The sequence below is a fragment of the Chiloscyllium plagiosum genome, chromosome 5 (genome assembly GCF_004010195.1).
Source record: "Chiloscyllium plagiosum isolate BGI_BamShark_2017 chromosome 5, ASM401019v2, whole genome shotgun sequence".
In the NCBI taxonomy this organism is placed as follows: Eukaryota; Metazoa; Chordata; class Chondrichthyes; order Orectolobiformes; family Hemiscylliidae; genus Chiloscyllium; species Chiloscyllium plagiosum.
Window position 1 is genome coordinate 112924513 of NC_057714.1, and position 19732 is coordinate 112944244.

The following is a 19732-nucleotide window of genomic DNA, read 5'->3' on the forward strand; positions in this document are numbered from 1 at the left end:
CAGATTCACTCCTGCTTGACTGGACACCAGCACAAAAAAACACTTAGCACAAATAAATATACAATGAATTTGCACCAGCTAGGCTGAGGCACACACTGAACTTACATATGCTGGAAATCTGAAACAAAAACAGACTTGCACGGTGGCTCAGCAGTTAGCACTGTTGCCTCACAGCACCAAGGACCTGAGTTCAATTCTTGCCTCAGGCAACTGTGTGTGGAGTTTGCACATTCTCCCAGTTCCTGCATGGGTTTCTTCCCACAATCCAAAGATGTACAGGTCAGGTGAATTGGTCCTGCTAAATTGCCCATAGTGTTAAATGCATCAGTCAGGGGCAAATATAGGGTAAGGGAATGGGTCTGAGTGGGTTTCTCTTCGGCGTGGACTCATTGGGCCGAAGGGCCTGTTTCCATACTGTAGGGAATCTAATCTAATCATCAAAATCTCAGTAGGTCTGGCAGCATCTGTGGGGAGAAATCAGAGTTAACACGTTGGGACCAGTGACCCTTATCAAGCACACACTGGTTCCCTTTGTGTGCAAAGTGTCACCTACATTTGACAGGATATGGGCAAGGAAAACATTTACAGGCGCTCTCTACCCGAGGTCTCTAATGCAGCTGTTATACCACAACCCCCAGCATTCAGCCGAAGGCACCTTTGGGTGTGCATCAATATGCGAAGTGGCAATATCATTCAGGAGGTCAAATCACAAGCTGAAGCAGTGCCAGACTGTCTTTCTGCAGTTTGAGCAACCTGCAGGGAAATGGTCTTAAAAAGGTGTCAACTGCAGCTTACTGTGTATCACTCACTTTTCCCAAGTCATAGTTATACAGCGAGGAAACAGATCCTTTGGTCCAACTTATCTGCACCACCCAGACATCCCAATCTGACCTAGCCCCATTTACCAGCATTTGTCACATATAATCTCTAATTCTTTCCTATTCAAATATCCATCCAGATGCCTTTTAAATGCTGCAATTGTACCAGCTTCCATCAGTTCCTCTGGCAGCTCATTCCATACATGCACCATCCTCTGTGAGAAACAGTCGCCCTTAGGTCCCTTTTAAATCCTTCCCATCACCTTAAAACTATGCCTTCCAGTTGTGGACTCCCCTATCCTGGTTAGTCACCCTATCTATGCCCCGCATGGTTTTATAAACCTCTATAAGGGCACCCCTCAGCCTCTGATACTCCAGGGAAAACAACCTCAGCCTATTCAGTTGCTCAAACTCTCAGATCCCGGCAACATCCTTGAAAATCTTTATTGAACCCTTTCAAGTTTCACAACATCCTTCCTGCAGAAGGGAGATGAGAACTGAACAGAGTCTTCCAAAAATGGGCTAACCAATGTCCTGTAGAGCCGCAGCATGATCTCCCTACTCCTATACTCAATCACGAACAAACTGGCTGACATATTTCTCACATTACAGAAGTTAACTACAGATCAGTAGATCTGAAGGGGAGTCATACTGGGGTTGAAACATTAACTCTTATTTCTCTCTAAAGACGTTGCCAGACCTACTGAGTTTTGCCAGCATGCTCTGTTTGTTTTATATTTCTGGCATCCACAGTGTTTTGCTTTTATTTACATCACTACTAGGGAGGTATTGAAAGGTGCTACACTAATGCACATTCTTTACTGCCTGATTAAGGCTTGAAGTGAGCTGAAAATGTGTTGCTGGAAAAGCGCAGCAGGTCAGGCAGCATCCAAGGAACTTATGCCCGAAACGTCGATTCTCCTGTTCCTTGGATGCTGCCTGACCTGCTGCGCTTTTCCAGCAACACATTTTCAGCTCTGATCTCCAGCATCTGCAGTCCTCACTTTCTCCTTAAGGCTTGAAGTGAGTCAACCATCATTAGTGCTACATCTCAGAGAATATCAGTTGAGAGCTAAGGAAGTAGCCATCATTCCTCCAACTACATGAAGGTTTAAAAAGTTTTACTACATCTCAATAATCGCACTTTGCTACTGGAATCCTGCATTCAAACGTACTCACCCACCCTCTCTCCCAAAACCACATACACGGATTTCTGGTTCTGGGCTAAGGGAGGCTCAGGTCACGAGGATAGCAAAAGACAAAATAATTCAATTACACAAATCTGTAATGCTAAACAACATTTAAGAACTTGAAAATCCGAAAACTGGATAGCATGTGAAAAAGTGAGTATCTTTTAAAAAAACTGAACAGGCATCTGCATATAAACAACTAAACGCACTAACAATTCCAATTTTGCAAAATAATATCAGAGTTAATCTTGACAAAAAACACACACTAGAGACTCAATAACATGAGCACGAAATGAAAACAATCAGCTTGCAAAACATTTTCTTAATTCGAAATCAAATGCAAAGGGGAATATGCTCCCTTTTTAACTATTTCTGTCCTAAGATGTCACTCAGCATTTGCAGAGAGAGAAATGGCGCTGCCTCGGCTAAACATTGAAAGAGGGAGGGAGAGAGAGAAAAAACAGAAAGAACAAAACACAAAAGAGAGAGAGATGACAGACTCCCACGAGAGAATCAAAACCACAAGAGACAGGAGGGGAAGGCAAGGGCGAGAGGGGGTGTTCACCACAGCCCGGTCATGTATCCATGTACAAAATGTATCCAAATAGAGATGGAGACAAGAGACCAGAAAAAAAACTTGTTACAAAATAGCAATAGAAACATCAAGGTGCCGCCCGTATCCTCTTCCTTCAGCCACATCTGAATAGAAATATAAGCAGAAACCAGAGCACGGGGAAAAAAAAACTTGCTTTAAATGGCTAAGCGGGCCTGGCCTATTCCTGCAGCCACACTCCCTCCCCTCAGCATTTCCCATCTGAAGGAATTTAACTCTTTGTTACCAACTGGGTCCCATTGTTATTCTTTTTTGCCAGGAGTGAAGGATTGAGTTTTTTTCCCCTCATTCCCTCCCTTGGAGTGGAGGGAGGTGGGGGCTAAAAATACTCTTCCAAACCCTGCAAAAAAAAAATTGGGAAAATCCGCAGTATTGCAGAAGAAAAACACATCGGTTGCATTCTCTAAAACCCTCTCAGATTTAAAAGAAAACATGCTCTCACAGCATTTACATACAAGCTCTGTCTGTTTTTCAATAGCATCAATGAGGAGAATAAAATGGACAGTGAAGAGGAGAGAGGGGTGTATTTTTTTTGTTACCATTTTGAAGCCAGTTTTGGCGGTGCAATGCAGTTCCTCCTCCTCCTGCTCCTCTTCTTCCCCGCACTCTGAGGCGAGTACAAGGCGTGCGGGAAAGTTGCGCCGTCCATGCGCAGTCCCTCAGCCCCCTGTCCCCCCAATCTCTCAGTCTCAGCTCTGTCCCTGCACCGGCTCATCCAGCATGTTCACATCAGCACACACAGAGGGGCAATACAAAACATAACACACACACACACACAATGGCAGATCCTTACTCACTCCCAACTCTGATTGGTGCTTCTCAATCAGATGAGGATTGCTTGGATTTAAAAGCAGCCAATTCTCTCTCTCTTGGAGTCAGTCATAGAAGTTCTCCCTGGTGAATCGCTGCACCACACATAGAAAAAAAACAAAATTTAAGCAACTTTTCTTATCCTCCTCCCTCTTCAATTGATCCCAACTGATCTCCTCTACAACTACACACCTTTTCTCGTTTGATTTTTTTAGAAAGTTCAAAATTGATATGATTTCAGGCAAAAAGTTTTGCTAATTTAGGTTAAACAATGCCCACAGTTCAGATCAAAAACTTTCCTGAAAGTAGGCATGTTCAAGCCCAAACTCCAGACAAAATCGAGGCTGCCCATGCAGTGTTGACAGAGTGTGCTGCAATGTCAGAGATATGGTCTTTCAGGTGAGATCTTAAATCAAGTGATTTGACCCTTCTAAGTGGATATAAAATATCCTAAACTACCATGTGGAAAGTCAAGTGCCCTCAAACTGCAGAACTAAAAGCAACTTGCCTGGCAACGTTACATAGTTTTTTGCATGATTTAGCTTAGTGCAAATTGCTCGACTGAATTTCCGACATAGTGACTTTTTAAAATTCAATCACACAACAAGGGCACTGCTGGCTAGGTCAGCACTTATTGCCCATCCATAATTGCCCCGAGGGCAGTTAAGAATCAGCCACATTGCTGTGGGTCTGGAGTCACATGTAGGCCAGACCAGGTAAGGATTGTAGTGTCCTTCCCTAAAGGAAATTAGTGAACCAGATGGTTTTTCGAACAATCGACAATGGTTTCGTGATCATTAGATTCTTAATTCCAGATTTTTATTGAATTCAAAATCCACTATTTGCTGTGATGGGATTCAAACCTGGGTCCTCAGAACATTATCTGGATCTTTGGATTAACAGTTCAGCAATAAAACCACTAAGCCATCACCTCCCCTAATTATCCCACCTCCCCTAATTATCAAGCTTCAAAAATAATTCATCAGCTGTCAAGTGCCTTAGGAGAGTTGTGAGTGATCATGAAAAACAAGTCATAAATACTTAAGTCTTTGTTTTGAACTAAACCAAACTAACTTAGTTAAATTTTTAAAAACCCAAATGTTAATATAAAATGTCACAAACAATAAAAGATATGACTGACTGGTTTAACAGTCCTACAGGATTGACACTGTTGGAGTTGATATTTACAATGCAACTTGTGAGACGAAGTAGGGCTCTTTTGTCAAAATGGTAGTGTTCCTACCTTAAAATCAGGAGACCTAGGTTTAAGTCCCACCGGTTGTAATAATATCTCTGATATTTTCTAATCAATCTGTTCAAAGAAAGTCTTCCACAACACTTTCCAAAAGATGTGAATTTACACAGCACTTTTCACTACCTCAGCATATCCCCAAATCATGTAACAACTTGTAAAGTACACGTAAAGTGTAGATACTGTGGTAATACAGGAAATACAGCTATCAATATGTGCACAGATAGCTCCCACAAACAGCGAATGTGGCAAACTGTCAGATCACTGGATTACCTTTTGAAAGGTGCAGATTTAATGGGCCAAATGGCCTCAATCTGAGCTGTAAAATCATCTGACATTTTGAGGAATGAATAGTGGCCAGAACGTTGAGAATTCCCTTTCAAAACAGGGTCGTGGGTTTGTTTACATTCACTGAACAGGGAAGCTGCTAAGACTTAAACTGAGGTCACAGATAGAGAATCTTTCTCAGCGTAGCTCTCCCTCAGTACAGTACACAATCATCAGTTCAAATAAGCAGCTTCGGTCTTTGCAGCAAGACTTGAGCCCACAAGCTTTCTTACTCAGAGGTGAGAGAGCTACCACAGAGCCACAGACAGTACTTAGAATACAAAAGGAAAATCATGCAACATGATTTGGAGACGCTGGTGTTGGACTGGGGTGGACAAAGTTAAAAATCATACAACACCAGGTTATAGTCCAACAGGTTTATTTGGAAGCACTAGCTTTTGGAGCGCTGCTCCTTCATCAGGTTGTGCATATTTACAGAAACATTCTATGAGATAAAGTTTATATACAACTTCCACTAAGTAAATTCCACTAAAGTTAAATCTCAATGAAACATATACATGCAGACTGAGAGAGATGCGCACATACACCCACCCACCTCTGGTGACCCTCAACCCTTCGTTGGAAATCAAAAGACACTTACTTTAAACCCAAGTTTGGTATTGTTTAACCATCATTATATCAACCTGTGATACTGTAAACTTCAGAAGTTTAATAATTGTTCATGAATCAGTAATAACTCTGCCCAGAAATAAACTGTTAAGGGACAGGGACAAACTGTTATACAAGAATTAAAAGCTATGAGCCATGTCTGGGAAAAGAAGGAGTTGAAGCTAAATAAACAATCACTTGATGAAGGAGCAGCACTCCGAAAGCTAGTGCTTCCAAATAAACCTTTTGGACTATAATCTGGTGTTGTGTGATTTTTAACCATGCAACATGTTGCAATTTATTATTCTGCTAGTTACCAGGATTTTTTTTTTTTTTTTTTTAAGGTTGCAAAGTTCATTTTATATTAAGTAAAGATTTGGCCAGTTAATTCCATGATACCACATTCTATAATTGGTACTGGGAGTTAAAATGCTGGAAAGATCTGCTTAGAGCCTGTGTGTGGTATCATTTGTCCCATGAGAATGTTTCTCTGCACTGCAAATAAATCTCTAGATTTCATTTTTCTCGTAAAAAGTGTGACAAACAAGTAGCATTAGCCCATGAGTGACAAACAGGAGTGCCAGCAATCTAAAGTATTTCTAATACATCGCAACTTTGACCAGAAGCAGATTGTATACTTCAAGGCATTTTTCTCTGTAAATCTGTGGAGGGATTGAGATCAAACACATACACAGACATACACGAAAACACTTATATTTTAAGGGGCAATAGTGATGTAGTGGTAATGTCACTGGACTAGTCATCCAGAATTTTGGGCGAATGTTCTAAGTCCACGGGTTCAAATCCCACCACACCAAGCACTGAAATTTGAATTTAAATCTGGATTAAAAAGTGCTAGCGTAATGATAACCATATCACCACTATTAACTGTTGTTAAAAACCAACTCTGGTTCATTATCTGCCATCCTTACTGGGTCTGACCTACATGTGATTCCAGACCTGCAATGTGCTTGACTCTTAACTGCTTATTCTTAAAAATTAGAGCCAGGTAATAAATGTTGGCTTAGCGAGTGACAACCACAACAAAAAAAAGTTAATGTTTCCTCCTCAAACTATCCAAAAGCATGATAACAGTCCTCCAGCAAAGAGTACTGGTGCTTAGCAGAGATTAAAGGACTCCTCTACCTCCAGGGTTCATTCCCCAGTGTGACTTTGGAAAACAAAGGATAAACCAGTTGAACGGGAGAGAATTCTTTATTTTTAAAGTTTGTGGAAAGTGGGTCAATGACTTGTTAAAGATCAGACAAATCTGTGCATCATGAAAGCTCTGCTTTCTGCTTTGCAGTTAGGTTTGTGGTTAACATTTAAAAAGGAGCCAGATGATGTGGGTGTATCTAACATTTACAGAAACATTCTATGAGATAAAGTTGATATATAACTTCCACTAAGTAAATTCCACTAAAGCTTAAACCTCAATAAAACATATACATGCAGACAGAGAGATACACACATACACCCACCCACCTCTGGTGGCCCTCAGCCCTTTGTTGGAAATCAAAAGACACTTATTTTAAACCCAAGTTTGGTATTGTTTAACCATCATTACATCAACCCGTTATACTGTAAACTTCAGAAGTTTAATAATTGTTCATGGATTGGAAGAATCAGTAATAACTCTGTCCAGAAATAAACTGTTAAGGGACAAGGACAAACTGTTATACAGGAATTAAAAGCTATTAGCCATGTCTGGGAAAAGAAGGAGATGAAGCTAAATAAACAAAACTGTTTTAATATCTGCTTTATAAATGGCTGCCTTATGTCACAAGGACAATGACAGTCCTGCTGAAGAAGTTAAGGAGTTAATCACAGGAAAGAGTTGTCTTCAAACAGACAGTCAATGTCAAATGTAACTGAAAGTCAGCAGGCTACTTCTGATAAGGCAGCAAGGTACAGACTTGATAGCTCCAGAGCAGTCATCAATATTTCGGATAGAAGAATCTAAAGGACTATCAGTAATGTTACACCGTAAACTTGAAGGACAGAAAATTGTATAAGAATTCAACTCCACAACTCTTCAACAGCAGACATCAGGAGAACAACATGCACAAGGATCGAACCCTGGACACATCCAGAGACAGGTAAGGTTGGTTCGAGTCATAACTAAATTCCACCATTAATCGTGTAATAGTCAAGTTGGAATGGGAGGCTTAACTTGCTCACTTGAGGAGTCTTATTTGGTTGCTACATGCAATAAAGTTTAAAGTAATTGTTTCAGAACTTGTTTGAGAGATTTCTTAATAAATAGCCAAGTTAAAGGTAGCTTGTAGTAATTTACCCACAACAAACAGATGGTGGTTTAATTCATTTAATTAAATTCTATGTTCCCACCTCTCAAAGTCTACAGCCTGAAGAGACAAATGAACATACCTGCAATCTCAATTTCCACAGGTGTATTACAGTTAATCTGGTTTTGCCAGGATCCTTACCACTTCATTAAAAAATAGAAACTAAGCATGGCAATAGGTCTTCATGACCCATTTCGAAAAGAAAATCCAGATTCATCTTGTGAGTCAATGCTAGTGATGCTTCTCACTGCCTTAACATCCATTCTCTCCCTTCCTTCTCCTACAGACACGTGTTGGATTAGATTCCGTAAGTACTGGCAGCTACAGTTACACTTCATATGACAAATCTAAAAATCACACAACACCAGGCTATAGTCCAACAGGTTTAATTGGAAGCACACTAGCTTTCGGAGCGACACTCCTTCATCAGATGGTAGTAGAGGGATCAATCCTAACACACAGAATTTATTGCAAAGATTTACAGTGTGATGTACAGGGTGATCACACTGCAAATTTTTGCTATAAATTCTGTGTGTTAGGATTGAGCCCTCCACTACCACTAGTGCTTCCAATTAATCCTGTTGGACTATAAACTGGTGTTGTGTGATTTTTAACTTTGTACACCCTAGTCCAACACCGGCATCTCCAAATTATGACAAATGTAGCGAGGGTCAGCTTACTTGAGTTCATGTGAACAAAGATCAGACATCACATCCAAGTCTGAACCTACCACTAAATATTTAAAGTATTTTCTAGGAAGACTGCAAGAAGTTAGAGAGCTGTGATCACAGCCCATTCCATCACGCAAACCAGCCTTCCTTCCATTGAATAAAAACTGACAGAACTGCAAATGCTGTAAATCAGAAACAAAAACAGAAATTGTCAGAAAAGGTCAGCGGGTCTGGCAGCATCTATTGTTCTGAGGAAGGATCCGACCCGAAACATGAACTCTGTTTTCTCTCCATAGATGCTGCAAGACCTGCTAAGCTTTTCCAGCAATTTCTGTTTTTGCTTCCATCCCTCGAGTCTAAAAGTATGGCGCTGGAAAAGCACAGCAGGTCAGGCAGCAGGCAAGGAGCAGGGGAGTCGACATCAGTTAGGATGCTGGCTGACCTGCTGTGCTTTTCCAGTGCCACAATTTTCGACTGTGATCTCCAGCATCTGCAGACCTCACTTTCTTCCATCCATTGACTCCACCTACACTTCCCACTGCCTCGGGAATGCAGCCAACATAATCAAAGATCCCTCACACCCCAGTTATACTCTCTCCCACCTTCTTCCATTGGTCAGAAGATACAAAAGCTTGGAAACACATATCAACAGATTCAAGAACAGCTTCTTCCCCGCTGTTATCAGACTTACGAATGGACCTCTCAAAGTAGAGTTGATCTTTCTCTGCACCTTCTCTGTAGCTGTAACACTACATTCTGCATTATGTTCTACTACCTTGATGTAAAGCACTTATGGAAGGCATGATTTGTCTGGATAGTATGCAAAACAATACTTCTCACTCTATCTCGGTACGTGACATTAATAAATCAATTCAAATCAAAGTGGTGACAAAAATAAACAAAAAAAAAATTTGGGAATCTAGGATTGTTCTCCTGAAAATAGAGAAGTTTAGAAGAAAATTTAATACAGGCGTTCAAAAAGGAGAGAATACTATTCACGACTAAACAAAACCATCAAAACATAAAACATAGGCCATTCAGCCCATCAAGTCTTCAGAGGGGTGGTGTGGGCTCAATGAGCTGAATGGCATGTTTCCACACTGTAGTATTTCTACGATTTTCAGAGAGATTTACCTCAAGGGGTCAGAAACTGTTCCTAGTATTCCAGCTGTGCTCGGACTAGTCCCTTGTATAGTTGTAGCAAAACCTCCCTACTTTTATACTCCATTCCCTTTGGAATAAAGGTCAACATTCCATGTGCCTTCCCTACTACCTGCTGAAATTGATTGCTAGCTTTATTCTGATTAATGGATGAAGACTCCCAAATCCCTCTGTGCTGAAGCTTTCTGCAAACTTATCCTCATTTAAATAATACTCAACACAGAAGCAAATAACTAGCACTGTCGCCTTGAAAGACAAAACTATGTGTTTTGATATTTTAATTAAAATGTAAGATTTGGGTTCCCAGCTGATCTATTTTGTGTGTGTTTCGTTCTTCATCTGGGACGCCTGCTCATATTTCTGCTGCTTTTGATTTATTATTGTCACATGTATCTAGACACAATTAAATGTTTGTTTTGCATGCAGTACAGGCAGATCATAACATACAAAGTGCATCAGGGTAATAGAACAGAGCAAGGAATACAAATTTACAGCTGCAGAGAAGGTGCACAGAGAGCAGGATCGACAGTAAATCCTGAATCCCTCCTCACTCTATTCTTGCTGACTGCTCCTGGTTTAAATTCAGGTGCATATCCAGCAGCTGACCATCCTTTGACAATTGCTAAGTGAAGACTAAAGGTTAGGAGTATGTTGTTTAGTAATGTACTGGAGCTCACTTTGAATCTAGCCTGTGCTGATGTGATGATGAAGTGGGTGCTAAATGTCAGGCGTTCATTTCTCCAGCAATATCCAAAACCTGGAGCACAACTTTTGAATAAATACTAAAACGTTGAAAGATCATTTTTAGTTTATCTGTGAGTGAGAGAGATTCGCCATTTTGGACCTCCATCTTGGTGCCCTTCAAACGTCAGAGTTGGCCCCTTACTGTGACAGAGTGCCACTCTGTCAAAGATCTGGGCCCGATGTGAAGTGAGCAGCTTCATGTGGTGATTAGAGCGGTGCTGGAAAAGCACAGCAGATCAGGCAGCATCCGAGGAGCAGGAAAATCGACGTTTCGGGCAGAAGCCTTTCATCAGGACTGAAAAAGTCGATTTTCCTGCTCCTCGGATGCTGCCTGACCTGCTGTGCTTTTCCAGCACTACTCTAATCTAGACTCTGATTTCCAGCATCTGCAGTCTTCACTTTTGCCTAGCTTCATGTGGTGGCTGTGGACCGGTTAATAGCACTCTCACCTCCAAATCAGAAGTAATTATATTGAGTTGTGAGGAAAGGTCACTAGAAGGGTCACTGATTTCTCCCCACAGATGCTGTCAGTCCTGCTGAACATTTCCAGCAACTTCTCTTTTCATTTCGGATTTTCAGCATCTGCAGTTCTTTCAGTTTTTGTTTAGAAATGATTATACCGCAGTTTAGACACCTGGGCATAAAAATGTAGACTGTCGGGGGTGTCATCATCCAGATCAGATATCAATCCATGGTCCCGAAGAGTCAATATATCTCATGAAATAGAAACAAAAAATGCTGGTGAAATTCAGCAGGACTGCGATGAGAGAAGCCGCATTGAGTCCATGATGACTCTTCTTCAGAAGAAAAAGGAGCTGCAAAGTTGTGTTTCTTTAATGCTGTAGATAGAGGGGGAGGAAGAGCAAGATTCGAAGAGATGGTGCACTTTCTGGAGCAAAAGATAAAAAAAAAGGGAGTGATATCAGTGGTAAAGGAGTGATTCAGATGTAATGTAGGTGTGAATGATTGTGTGAAAGGAATAAAACAGGTCCACTCTGCTGATGGTAAAGCCAACAGGATACAAGCATAAAACCGTTGGAAGAGATTGGGGATGGAAGAATAGTAAAATACAGAGGTCTGAAGTCTTGGAATTTAATATTAGAGTCCAAGAAGCTGTAAAGTGCCAAAGTAGAAAATGGGGTGTTGCTCCTCTAGCTAGCGTTAAGCTTCATTGGAACACTATAGCAGGCCCTGAACGAAAATGTTAGCATGAGAACAAGGTTGTTCATTGAAATCTGATGGTACCACTTTGAAGAATAGCAGGGGAGATCTCCCCTGACCAGACCAATATAAAACTGATTATAGAAAAAGCAAGACACTGCGTAAGTTGGATATCTGAAATAAAGGCAAAATGCTGGAAATCTGTAACACAAGTGGAGGCAGAAGAGTGAACAGTGTTGTTGAGTGTCACTTTTAAAACTCATTACAAGACTCTTCTGGACAAGCCTCATATGCTACTTGAAAATTTAAACCTATTTGCTTTAATATTCATTCATGGGATGTATGGCCTTTCACAAAATAGGGGTCACTGGTTAAAAATAAAGGGACTCCATTTAAAATGGAGTTGAGAAATTTATTTTCTTTCGAAGGGATTTCAGTTTTTGGAACTCTCTTCTTGAGGTGGTGGTGAGAGTACAGTCAGAATGATACAGCATGGAAACAGACCCTTGGTCCAACCAGTCCATGTCAAACATAATCCCAAACTAAACCTGCCTGCTCATGTTCCATATCCCTCCAACCTTCCCCATTCACATATTTATCCAAATATCTTTTAAACATCGTAATTGTACTCACATCCACCACTTCCTCTGGGAGTTCATGCCACACATGAACCACCCTCTAAAAGATTTGCCCCTCATGTCTTTTTTAAATCTCTCTCCTTAAAATTCTGTCCCCTTGTCTTGAAGTTCCCTCATCCTAGTGAAAAGACAACTACCATTAACTCTATCTATACATTTCATGGTTTTATAAAAGGTCTATTAGGCCACCTCGCCACCTCCTACACTCTACTGGAAAAAGTCCCAGCCTTTCTTTATAACTCAAAGCATCCTCGAATATTGTTCAGGTACAATTAGGTAGATTCTTGTTAAGTGGGATGGGGGAGGTTAATCAAAAGCAAAACACAGCAGATGCTGGAAATCTGAAACAAACACTAAGTGCTAAAGAAACTCAGCAGTTCAGGAGAGAGAGAGAGAGAGAGAGAGAGAGAAAAACAGTTAATGTCTTGGGTCCAATATGTCTCTCCTTCAGAGTTGAATTTGAGGTTACAAATCAAATCGAAGCCTATTGCAGTTTTTTTCACTTTTAGCTTCAAGTTACCAAATCACACTCGACAAACATGCAGTGTAGCCTTTCATCAAGCTGTCAATAGTCAGGTGGAAGTGCACACAGCTCCTTCCAAATCTAAAGTTAAAAAGGCAAAATATTGTGATCCCAAGCATGATTGCCTGACTGCTTTTAAACAGATTTTAATTGGAACCTGTCTCCGTCTGAAAGCTCTCTCAGAAAGGAATCATAGATTGCCACTTCAGAATTAATATCCACTCGACTCATCTGCATGCCAGCCTCTTATATCCCTTTCCCGCATTGAAGCGCCACATACAGTATCATCATGCCATCCCTCTGTCCTCCCCACTGGAACAGCCAAACTCATTGCTTCCATCTCCAAAAGGCTCACTTTTTAATAGCACCCTAATCAACGTCAACACATTCCACAGCATTCATACATAGCCAGTTAAGTCCTGTCATAATACAAGTAAACCAGCAGCCAATTTCTGCAAATAAGATCCTGAAAATGTCAGTTGGTGTCTCAGATACACACCCAGTTAACATATTTTAACAAACGTACTTGCATTTGGAAAAGAATGGACTTATAAGGGATGGTCGGCATGACTTTGTGCCGGGGAGGTCTTAGCTCATAAATTTGATATAGTTTTGATGAAATGAATATGATGATTGATGAGGGTAGGGCAGTGGATGTTATCTACTTGGACTTTACTGAAGTATTTGACAAGGTCCCTCATGGTAGTCATATGGGATCAATGGTGAGTTGGCAAATTAGTTACAAAATTGGCTTGGAGATAGAAGACCAAGTTAGTTATGGGGAGCTTTTCTGACTGGAGAGTTGTGACTGGTGGTATTTTGCAAGGATCAGTGCAGGGACCTCTGTTGTTTGTAACTTATAGAAATGACTTAAATGAAAATATAGGTGTCAGATTTGTAAGTTTGTAGATGACAAACAATTGGTGGTTGTGGATAGTGAGGAAGGTTATCAAAAGGATATAGCGTGGTATGGATCAATTGGAAAGTTATGTGGAGGATGGAATTTAATCTGGACAAGTGTGAGGTAATGCATTTTAGGAGGTCAAACATAAGAGGGAAGTATGCAGTAAATGGCAGGACGATTAGGAACAATGATAGCAGGATCTTGGGGTGCAAGTGCATAAGGTTGTAAAGAAGGCATTTGGTATGCTTGCCTCCATCAGTGAGGGCACGGAGTATAAAAGTTGGCAAGTCACGTTAGTGAGGCCACATTGAGAGTACTGTGTGCAGTTCTGGTCCCCACACTACAGAAAGAATGTAGAGGTTTTGGAGAGGGTACACAAGGGGTTTACCAGAATGTTGCCTGGATTAGAGTGTATTCGCAATTGTTTTCAATAGAGTGTCGGAGGCTGAGGGATGATCTTATAGAAGTATAATCGACGTTTCGGGCAAAAGCCCTTCTTCGGGCTTATACGCGAAACGTCAATTCTCCTGCTCCTTGGATGCTGCCTGACCTGCTGCGCTTTTCCAGCAACACATTTTTCAGCTCTGATCTCCAGCATCTGCAGTCCTCACTTTCTCCTTATAGAAGTATATAAAACTATGAAAAGCCTGGACAAGGTGGATAATCAGAGTCCTTTTCCCTCAGAGTGGAAGTGTCAAATACTAAAGGGGAATAGGTTTAAGGCGAGAGGGAGAAAGTTTGATGGAGATGTGCAAGGTAAGTTTTTCTGTTTACACAGAAGGTCATTGGTGCTGGAACACACTGCCACAGGTGGTTGTAGAAGGACGTGTGATAGCAAAATTTAAAAGGCATTTAGACTGATGCATGAACAGGCAGGGGATAGAGAAATAGGGACCTTGTGCAGGCAGATGGGATTAATTTATAATAACATCATGGTCAGCACACAAATATGGCAGACCAAAGGGCCTGTTCCTGTGCTGTATTGTTCTATGTTCTAAAGTTGAATGAGGGAAAAGTCTTGGGCAGGACATAGTCCAGAGCTAAGGGTGTGGTGGAGGCAGGTTCAATCGAGGCAACTCAAAAGGGAATTAGTTTGTTATCAGAAAAGGAGGAATGTACAGACTTAGTGGGGGGCTCATTCAGAGAGCTAGTGCAAGCACGATGGGCTAAATGGTCACCTCTTGCACCACACTAATACTGAGGTAATGTCACCACAGCAACCATGTTGGTTGATCACAAGCCCAGAAATTCCAAAAGGGGAAAAGAGGAGCATGTGTAGGCCATTCAGCCCTTCACGATTGCTGCATCACTCATGGCTGATCATCTGACTCAATACCCTGCTCCTGCTTTTTCCCCGTCACCTTTGACCCTTACAGAAACTATAGGAAATTACAGCAATTCCCAAAGAGAATGGGACTTTTCTCAAAAAAAAAGTGTTAAAAGTTAAATTGCTTAAAATCTCAAAATAACTGGGGGATTTTCACAATAAAACACCCATCAAATCAAGAAGCATCGCAACTCAGTTTAATTACACTTTACATGTCCAACAACAACTTGTATTTACATAACGCCTTTCACGTAATGAACCATCCCCCTGGTGCTTGACAGGTTATTAAAATGACAACAAGGAGACAGTTAATAGGAGTATCAAAACCCCTATCTATGAGGGAGGTTTTAATAAGTATCTTAAAAGGAGGAAATTGTGGTAGAGAATTAGAATCATAGCATCGCTATCGTGTGGAAACAGGCTCTTCGGCCCAACAAGTCCACAATGACCCTCTGAAGAGTATCCCACCCAAACCCATTCCCCCCGCCTTATTACTCAACATTTACCCCTGACTAATGCAACTAACCTACACATCCCTGAACACTATGGGCAATTAAGCATGGCCAATTCACCCAACCAGAAGAGATGCCTTCACAAAGAAAACAAGCACATCAGCAATCTTCACAACAAATTGAGAAAGGGGTAATCTCTGTACAACAGGAAAACAATTTAGAAGCAAAGGGAAAATTAAATCCAAGACTGCCTCCTTTCGCAATCACTCACGAGAGAGAACTGCTAACCAGTCAGCAACAGCAACAATCAACGAGACAAACTAACTTGCACTTATTAACGCTCCACTGCAGTGTCAAACCCTCTCGGGAACAATCAGCAGCTTTTATAGTCTAGTGACTGTTCAGTTGGCAAAACGTATAATCAACTCAAACCAAAAGTCACCAGAGACACAGACATACATGACTCAATGGCCATTCTACCCATCGTACTCCTGCTGACTCGTTGATAAAACAGACAGGAATAATTAATGACCTCTCTGTTAGGGATCCTCTTGGAAGGAGCGATCACAGCATGGTTAAACTTAGAATACAGATGGAGAGCATGAAAATAAAATCCATTAACAGGGTCCTATGCTTAAACAAGGGAGACTACAATAGGATGAGGGAGGACTTGGCGAAAGTAGACTGGCAGCAAAGATTTTAGTGGAACAGTTGACAAGCAGTGGAGGGCTTTCAAAGCAATTTTTCAAAGTGCTCAGCAAAGTTATATTCCAGTGAAAAGGAAAGACTGTAAGAAAAGGGGTAATCTGCCATGGGTGTCTAAGGAAATAAGGAAGGCTATCAAATTGAAAGAGAAGGCATACAAAGTGGCCAAGAACAGCAGGAAACAAGAAGATTGAGAAAACCTTAAAAGGTCAACAGAAAACCACAAAAAAAGCAATAAAGAAAAGTAAGATAGACCATGAGAAAAAACTAGCACAGAATATAAAGACAGATAAAGTTTCTATAAATATATAAAACGAAAGATTAGATTAGATTCCATACAGTGTGGAAACAGGCCCTTCAGCCCATCAAATTCACACCGACCCTCCGAAGAGTAACCCACCCAGATCCTTTTCCCTCTGACTAATGCACCTATCACTATGGGCAATTTAGCATGACCAGTTCACCCGACCTGCACATCTTTGGACTGTGGGAGGAAACCAGAGCACCTGGAGGAAACCCACGCAGACACAGGAAGAATGTGCAAACTCCATGCAGTCACCCGAGGTAGGAATCAAACCCAGGTCCCTGGTGCTGTGAGGCAACAGTGCTAACCACTGAGCCATCGTGCCACCCCGCCACCCCAAGAGCAGCTAACGTAAATGTTGGTCCTTTAGAGGAGGGGTATTTAGTTACGGGATATGATGAAATGGCAGAGGCATTGAACAGGTATTTTGTATTAGTTTTCACAGTGCAGGACACTAATAGCATGTCAATAATTGACAAAGAGACGAATGTACATGAGGACCTGGAAACAATAATTATTATGGAAGAGATAGTGTTGGGCAAGATAATGGAGCTAAGGATAGACAAGTCTCCTAGCCCTGATGGAATGCATCCCAGGGTAGATTGCAGGAGAAATAGCAAGTGCACTGGTGGTAATTTTCCAAAATTTGCTGGACTCTGAGGCAGTCCCAGCAGATTGGAAAACAGCAAATGTGACGCCACTGTTTAAAAAAAAAGGGGGGGGGGGTAAACAAAAGATGGGGAATTATAGACCGGTTAGCTTAACTTCTGTAGTGGGGAAGATGCTGGAGTCTATTATCAAGGAAGAAATAGCAAGGCATCTCAATAGAAATTGTCCGGTTGGGCAGATGCAGCGTGGGTTCATGAAGAGCAGGTCATGCTTAACTAATCTTTTGGAATGTTATGATGACATTACAAGTACAGTAGACAATGGGAACCCAGTGGATGTGATGTACCTAGATCTCCAAAAGGCCTTCAACAAGGTGCCGTACAAGAAGCTACTGCGTAAAATAAAGATGCATGGCATTACATGTAAAGTTTTAGCATGTATAGAGGATTGGTTGACGAACAGGAAGCAAAGAGTGGGGATAGGTGGCTGGCAATAAGTAACTAGTGGTATGCCTCAGGGATCAGTGCTGGGACTGCAATTATTCACAATTTATATAGATGATTCAGAGATGGGGACCACATGTAGTGTGTCCAAATCCAGATGACACGAAGTAGCAGGGCAAAGTGCAACGGACTGTGAAACTTTGCAGAGGAACATAGATACTTTAAGTGAGTGGGCAAAGGTCTGGCAGATGGAATACAATGTTAATAAATGTAAAGTCATCCATTTTGGTCACAGTAACAGTAAAAGGATTATTACTTGAATGGTAAAAATTAGCAGCATGCTGCTCTGCAAAGGAACCTGGGTGTCCTTGTGCATGAATCACAGAAGGTTGGTCTGCAGGAACAACAAGTAATTAGGAAGGCAAATGGAATTTTTTCCTCCATTACTAAAGGGATTGAGTTTAAAGGCAGGGAGGTTATGTTGTGGCTGTATTGGGTACTGGTGAGGACACACCTAGAGTACTGTGTGCAGATTTGGTCTCCTTACTTGAGAAAGTATGTACTGGCACTACAGGGGGTGCAAAGGAGGTTTACTAGGTTGAGTCCGGAGTTGAGGGGGTTGGCTTATGATGAGAGGCTAAGTAGACCGGAATTATATTCTTTGGAATTCAGAAGAAAGTGGGGGGAGGGGGGAGGGGGGTGGGGGGGGGGGGGGGGGTAGTCTTATAGAAACATATAAAGGGAATAGATAAGATAGATGTAGAGAGGATGTTTCCACCAGCGGGTGAAACTAGGACAAGAGGGCACAGCCTCAAGATTAAGGGAGCAGAGTTAGGACTGAATTGAGAAGGAACTTCTTCACTCAGGGGGTTGCAAAGCTATAGAATTCCCTGCCCAGTGAAGTGGTTGACGCTATTTCAGTATACGTTTAAAGCTAAGATAGATTTTTTTAAAACAATAAAGGAATTAAGGGATATGGTGAGTGGGCAGATAAGTGGAGCTGAATCCATGAAAAGATCAGCCATGATCTTTTCGCAGCAGAGAACGGCGGGAGCTGGGCGGAAGTTCAGACGGAGCGCAAAGCCGGTCGGGAAGGTAAGTGATTGCTATTAGAGTGGGTGTGTTCTAAACCCCAGGTCCTACAAAGTAGGGTCTCCCTCCCTCCCTCCTCCTCTAACCTTAATTAAGAGTCCACAGACGGGCCACAAAAAGAGGGTCTAAAGAAGTTTAGATCGAAGAGTGAGGCTTCAGCTCAGGAATCTTTGACAAGGAGGTTGAGTGAGGTGATTACCACAGCTGAAGAGGGTGAAGACATGACTGCCCAGCTGGTTCAGTGCGCTACGTGCTTGCTGTGGAAGGTCAACGACTCTGGTGTGTCTGGCTCGTATATGTGTGGAAAATGTGTGCACATTCAGCAATTGACCGAGCATATTGCAGCGCTGATGAAAGAACTCGAAGACCTTAGGCTCATCCGAGAAAATGAGATCTTTCTGGACAAGAACTTTAGCGATGTTATTACACAAATCATGCCAGAAGAGAGCAGAAGAGAGCAGACGATGAGGAAGGCGGAGAGGAGACAGGTTGAAACTTTATTGCTGGAACAGCACAGCAGGTCAGGCAGCATCCAGGGAACAGGAGATTCGACGTTTCGGGCACAGGCCCTTCACAGGCCTGTGCCCGAAACGTCGAATCTCCTGTTCCCTGGATGCTGCCTGACCTGCTGTGCTGTTCCAGCAATAAAGTTTCAACTTTGATCTCCAGCATCTGCAGACTCACTTTCTCCTCGGAGAGGAGACAGGTGCAAGAGACCCCGGGAGAAGTACCTGTCAGGAACAAGTTGAAGCTTTTGGAAACAGAGATTGATGACACTGCCAGTTCGCCAATCAAAAGTTGCCGCAGAGGCAGAGCCGTGGTAATAGGGGACTCCATCGTGAGAGGAACTGACCGGGGTTTTTGTGGCAGCAGACGGGATTTAAGGATGGTGTGTTGCCTTCCTGGTGCTAGAGTGAAAGACATCGCGGACAGAGTGCAGGAAATCCTCAAGGATGAGGGTGAAGAGCCAGAGGTGGTGGTACATGTCGGCACAAATGATGTCGGGAAGAAGAGGAGGAACATACTACAGCGAGACTTCGGAGAACTAGAAAGAAGGCTGAAAAGCAGGACGT

The 19732-nt window shown here is 42.0% G+C and overlaps 1 protein-coding gene across 4 annotated transcripts in view; it reads right to left on the minus strand.

Annotated features, from left to right (window-relative positions):
* zbtb47b (zinc finger and BTB domain containing 47b) overlaps positions 1–19732 on the minus strand; it is a 277731-nt gene that overhangs the window by 244226 nt on the left and 13773 nt on the right. The window contains exon 2 of one of the 4 annotated variants that reach the window (XM_043690837.1): positions 3419–3526. The exons of 2 other annotated variants lie outside the window; for them this stretch is intronic. Coding sequence is in view for 1 of the 2 variants with exons in the window: in XM_043690832.1 (XP_043546767.1) it covers positions 3161–3163 (3 nt within the window). In the remaining variant the exon portion in view is untranslated. Of the gene's footprint in view, positions 1–3160; positions 3344–3418; positions 3527–19732 lie in introns of those variants that run through there. One more of the 4 variants, XM_043690832.1, reaches the window with a different exon arrangement.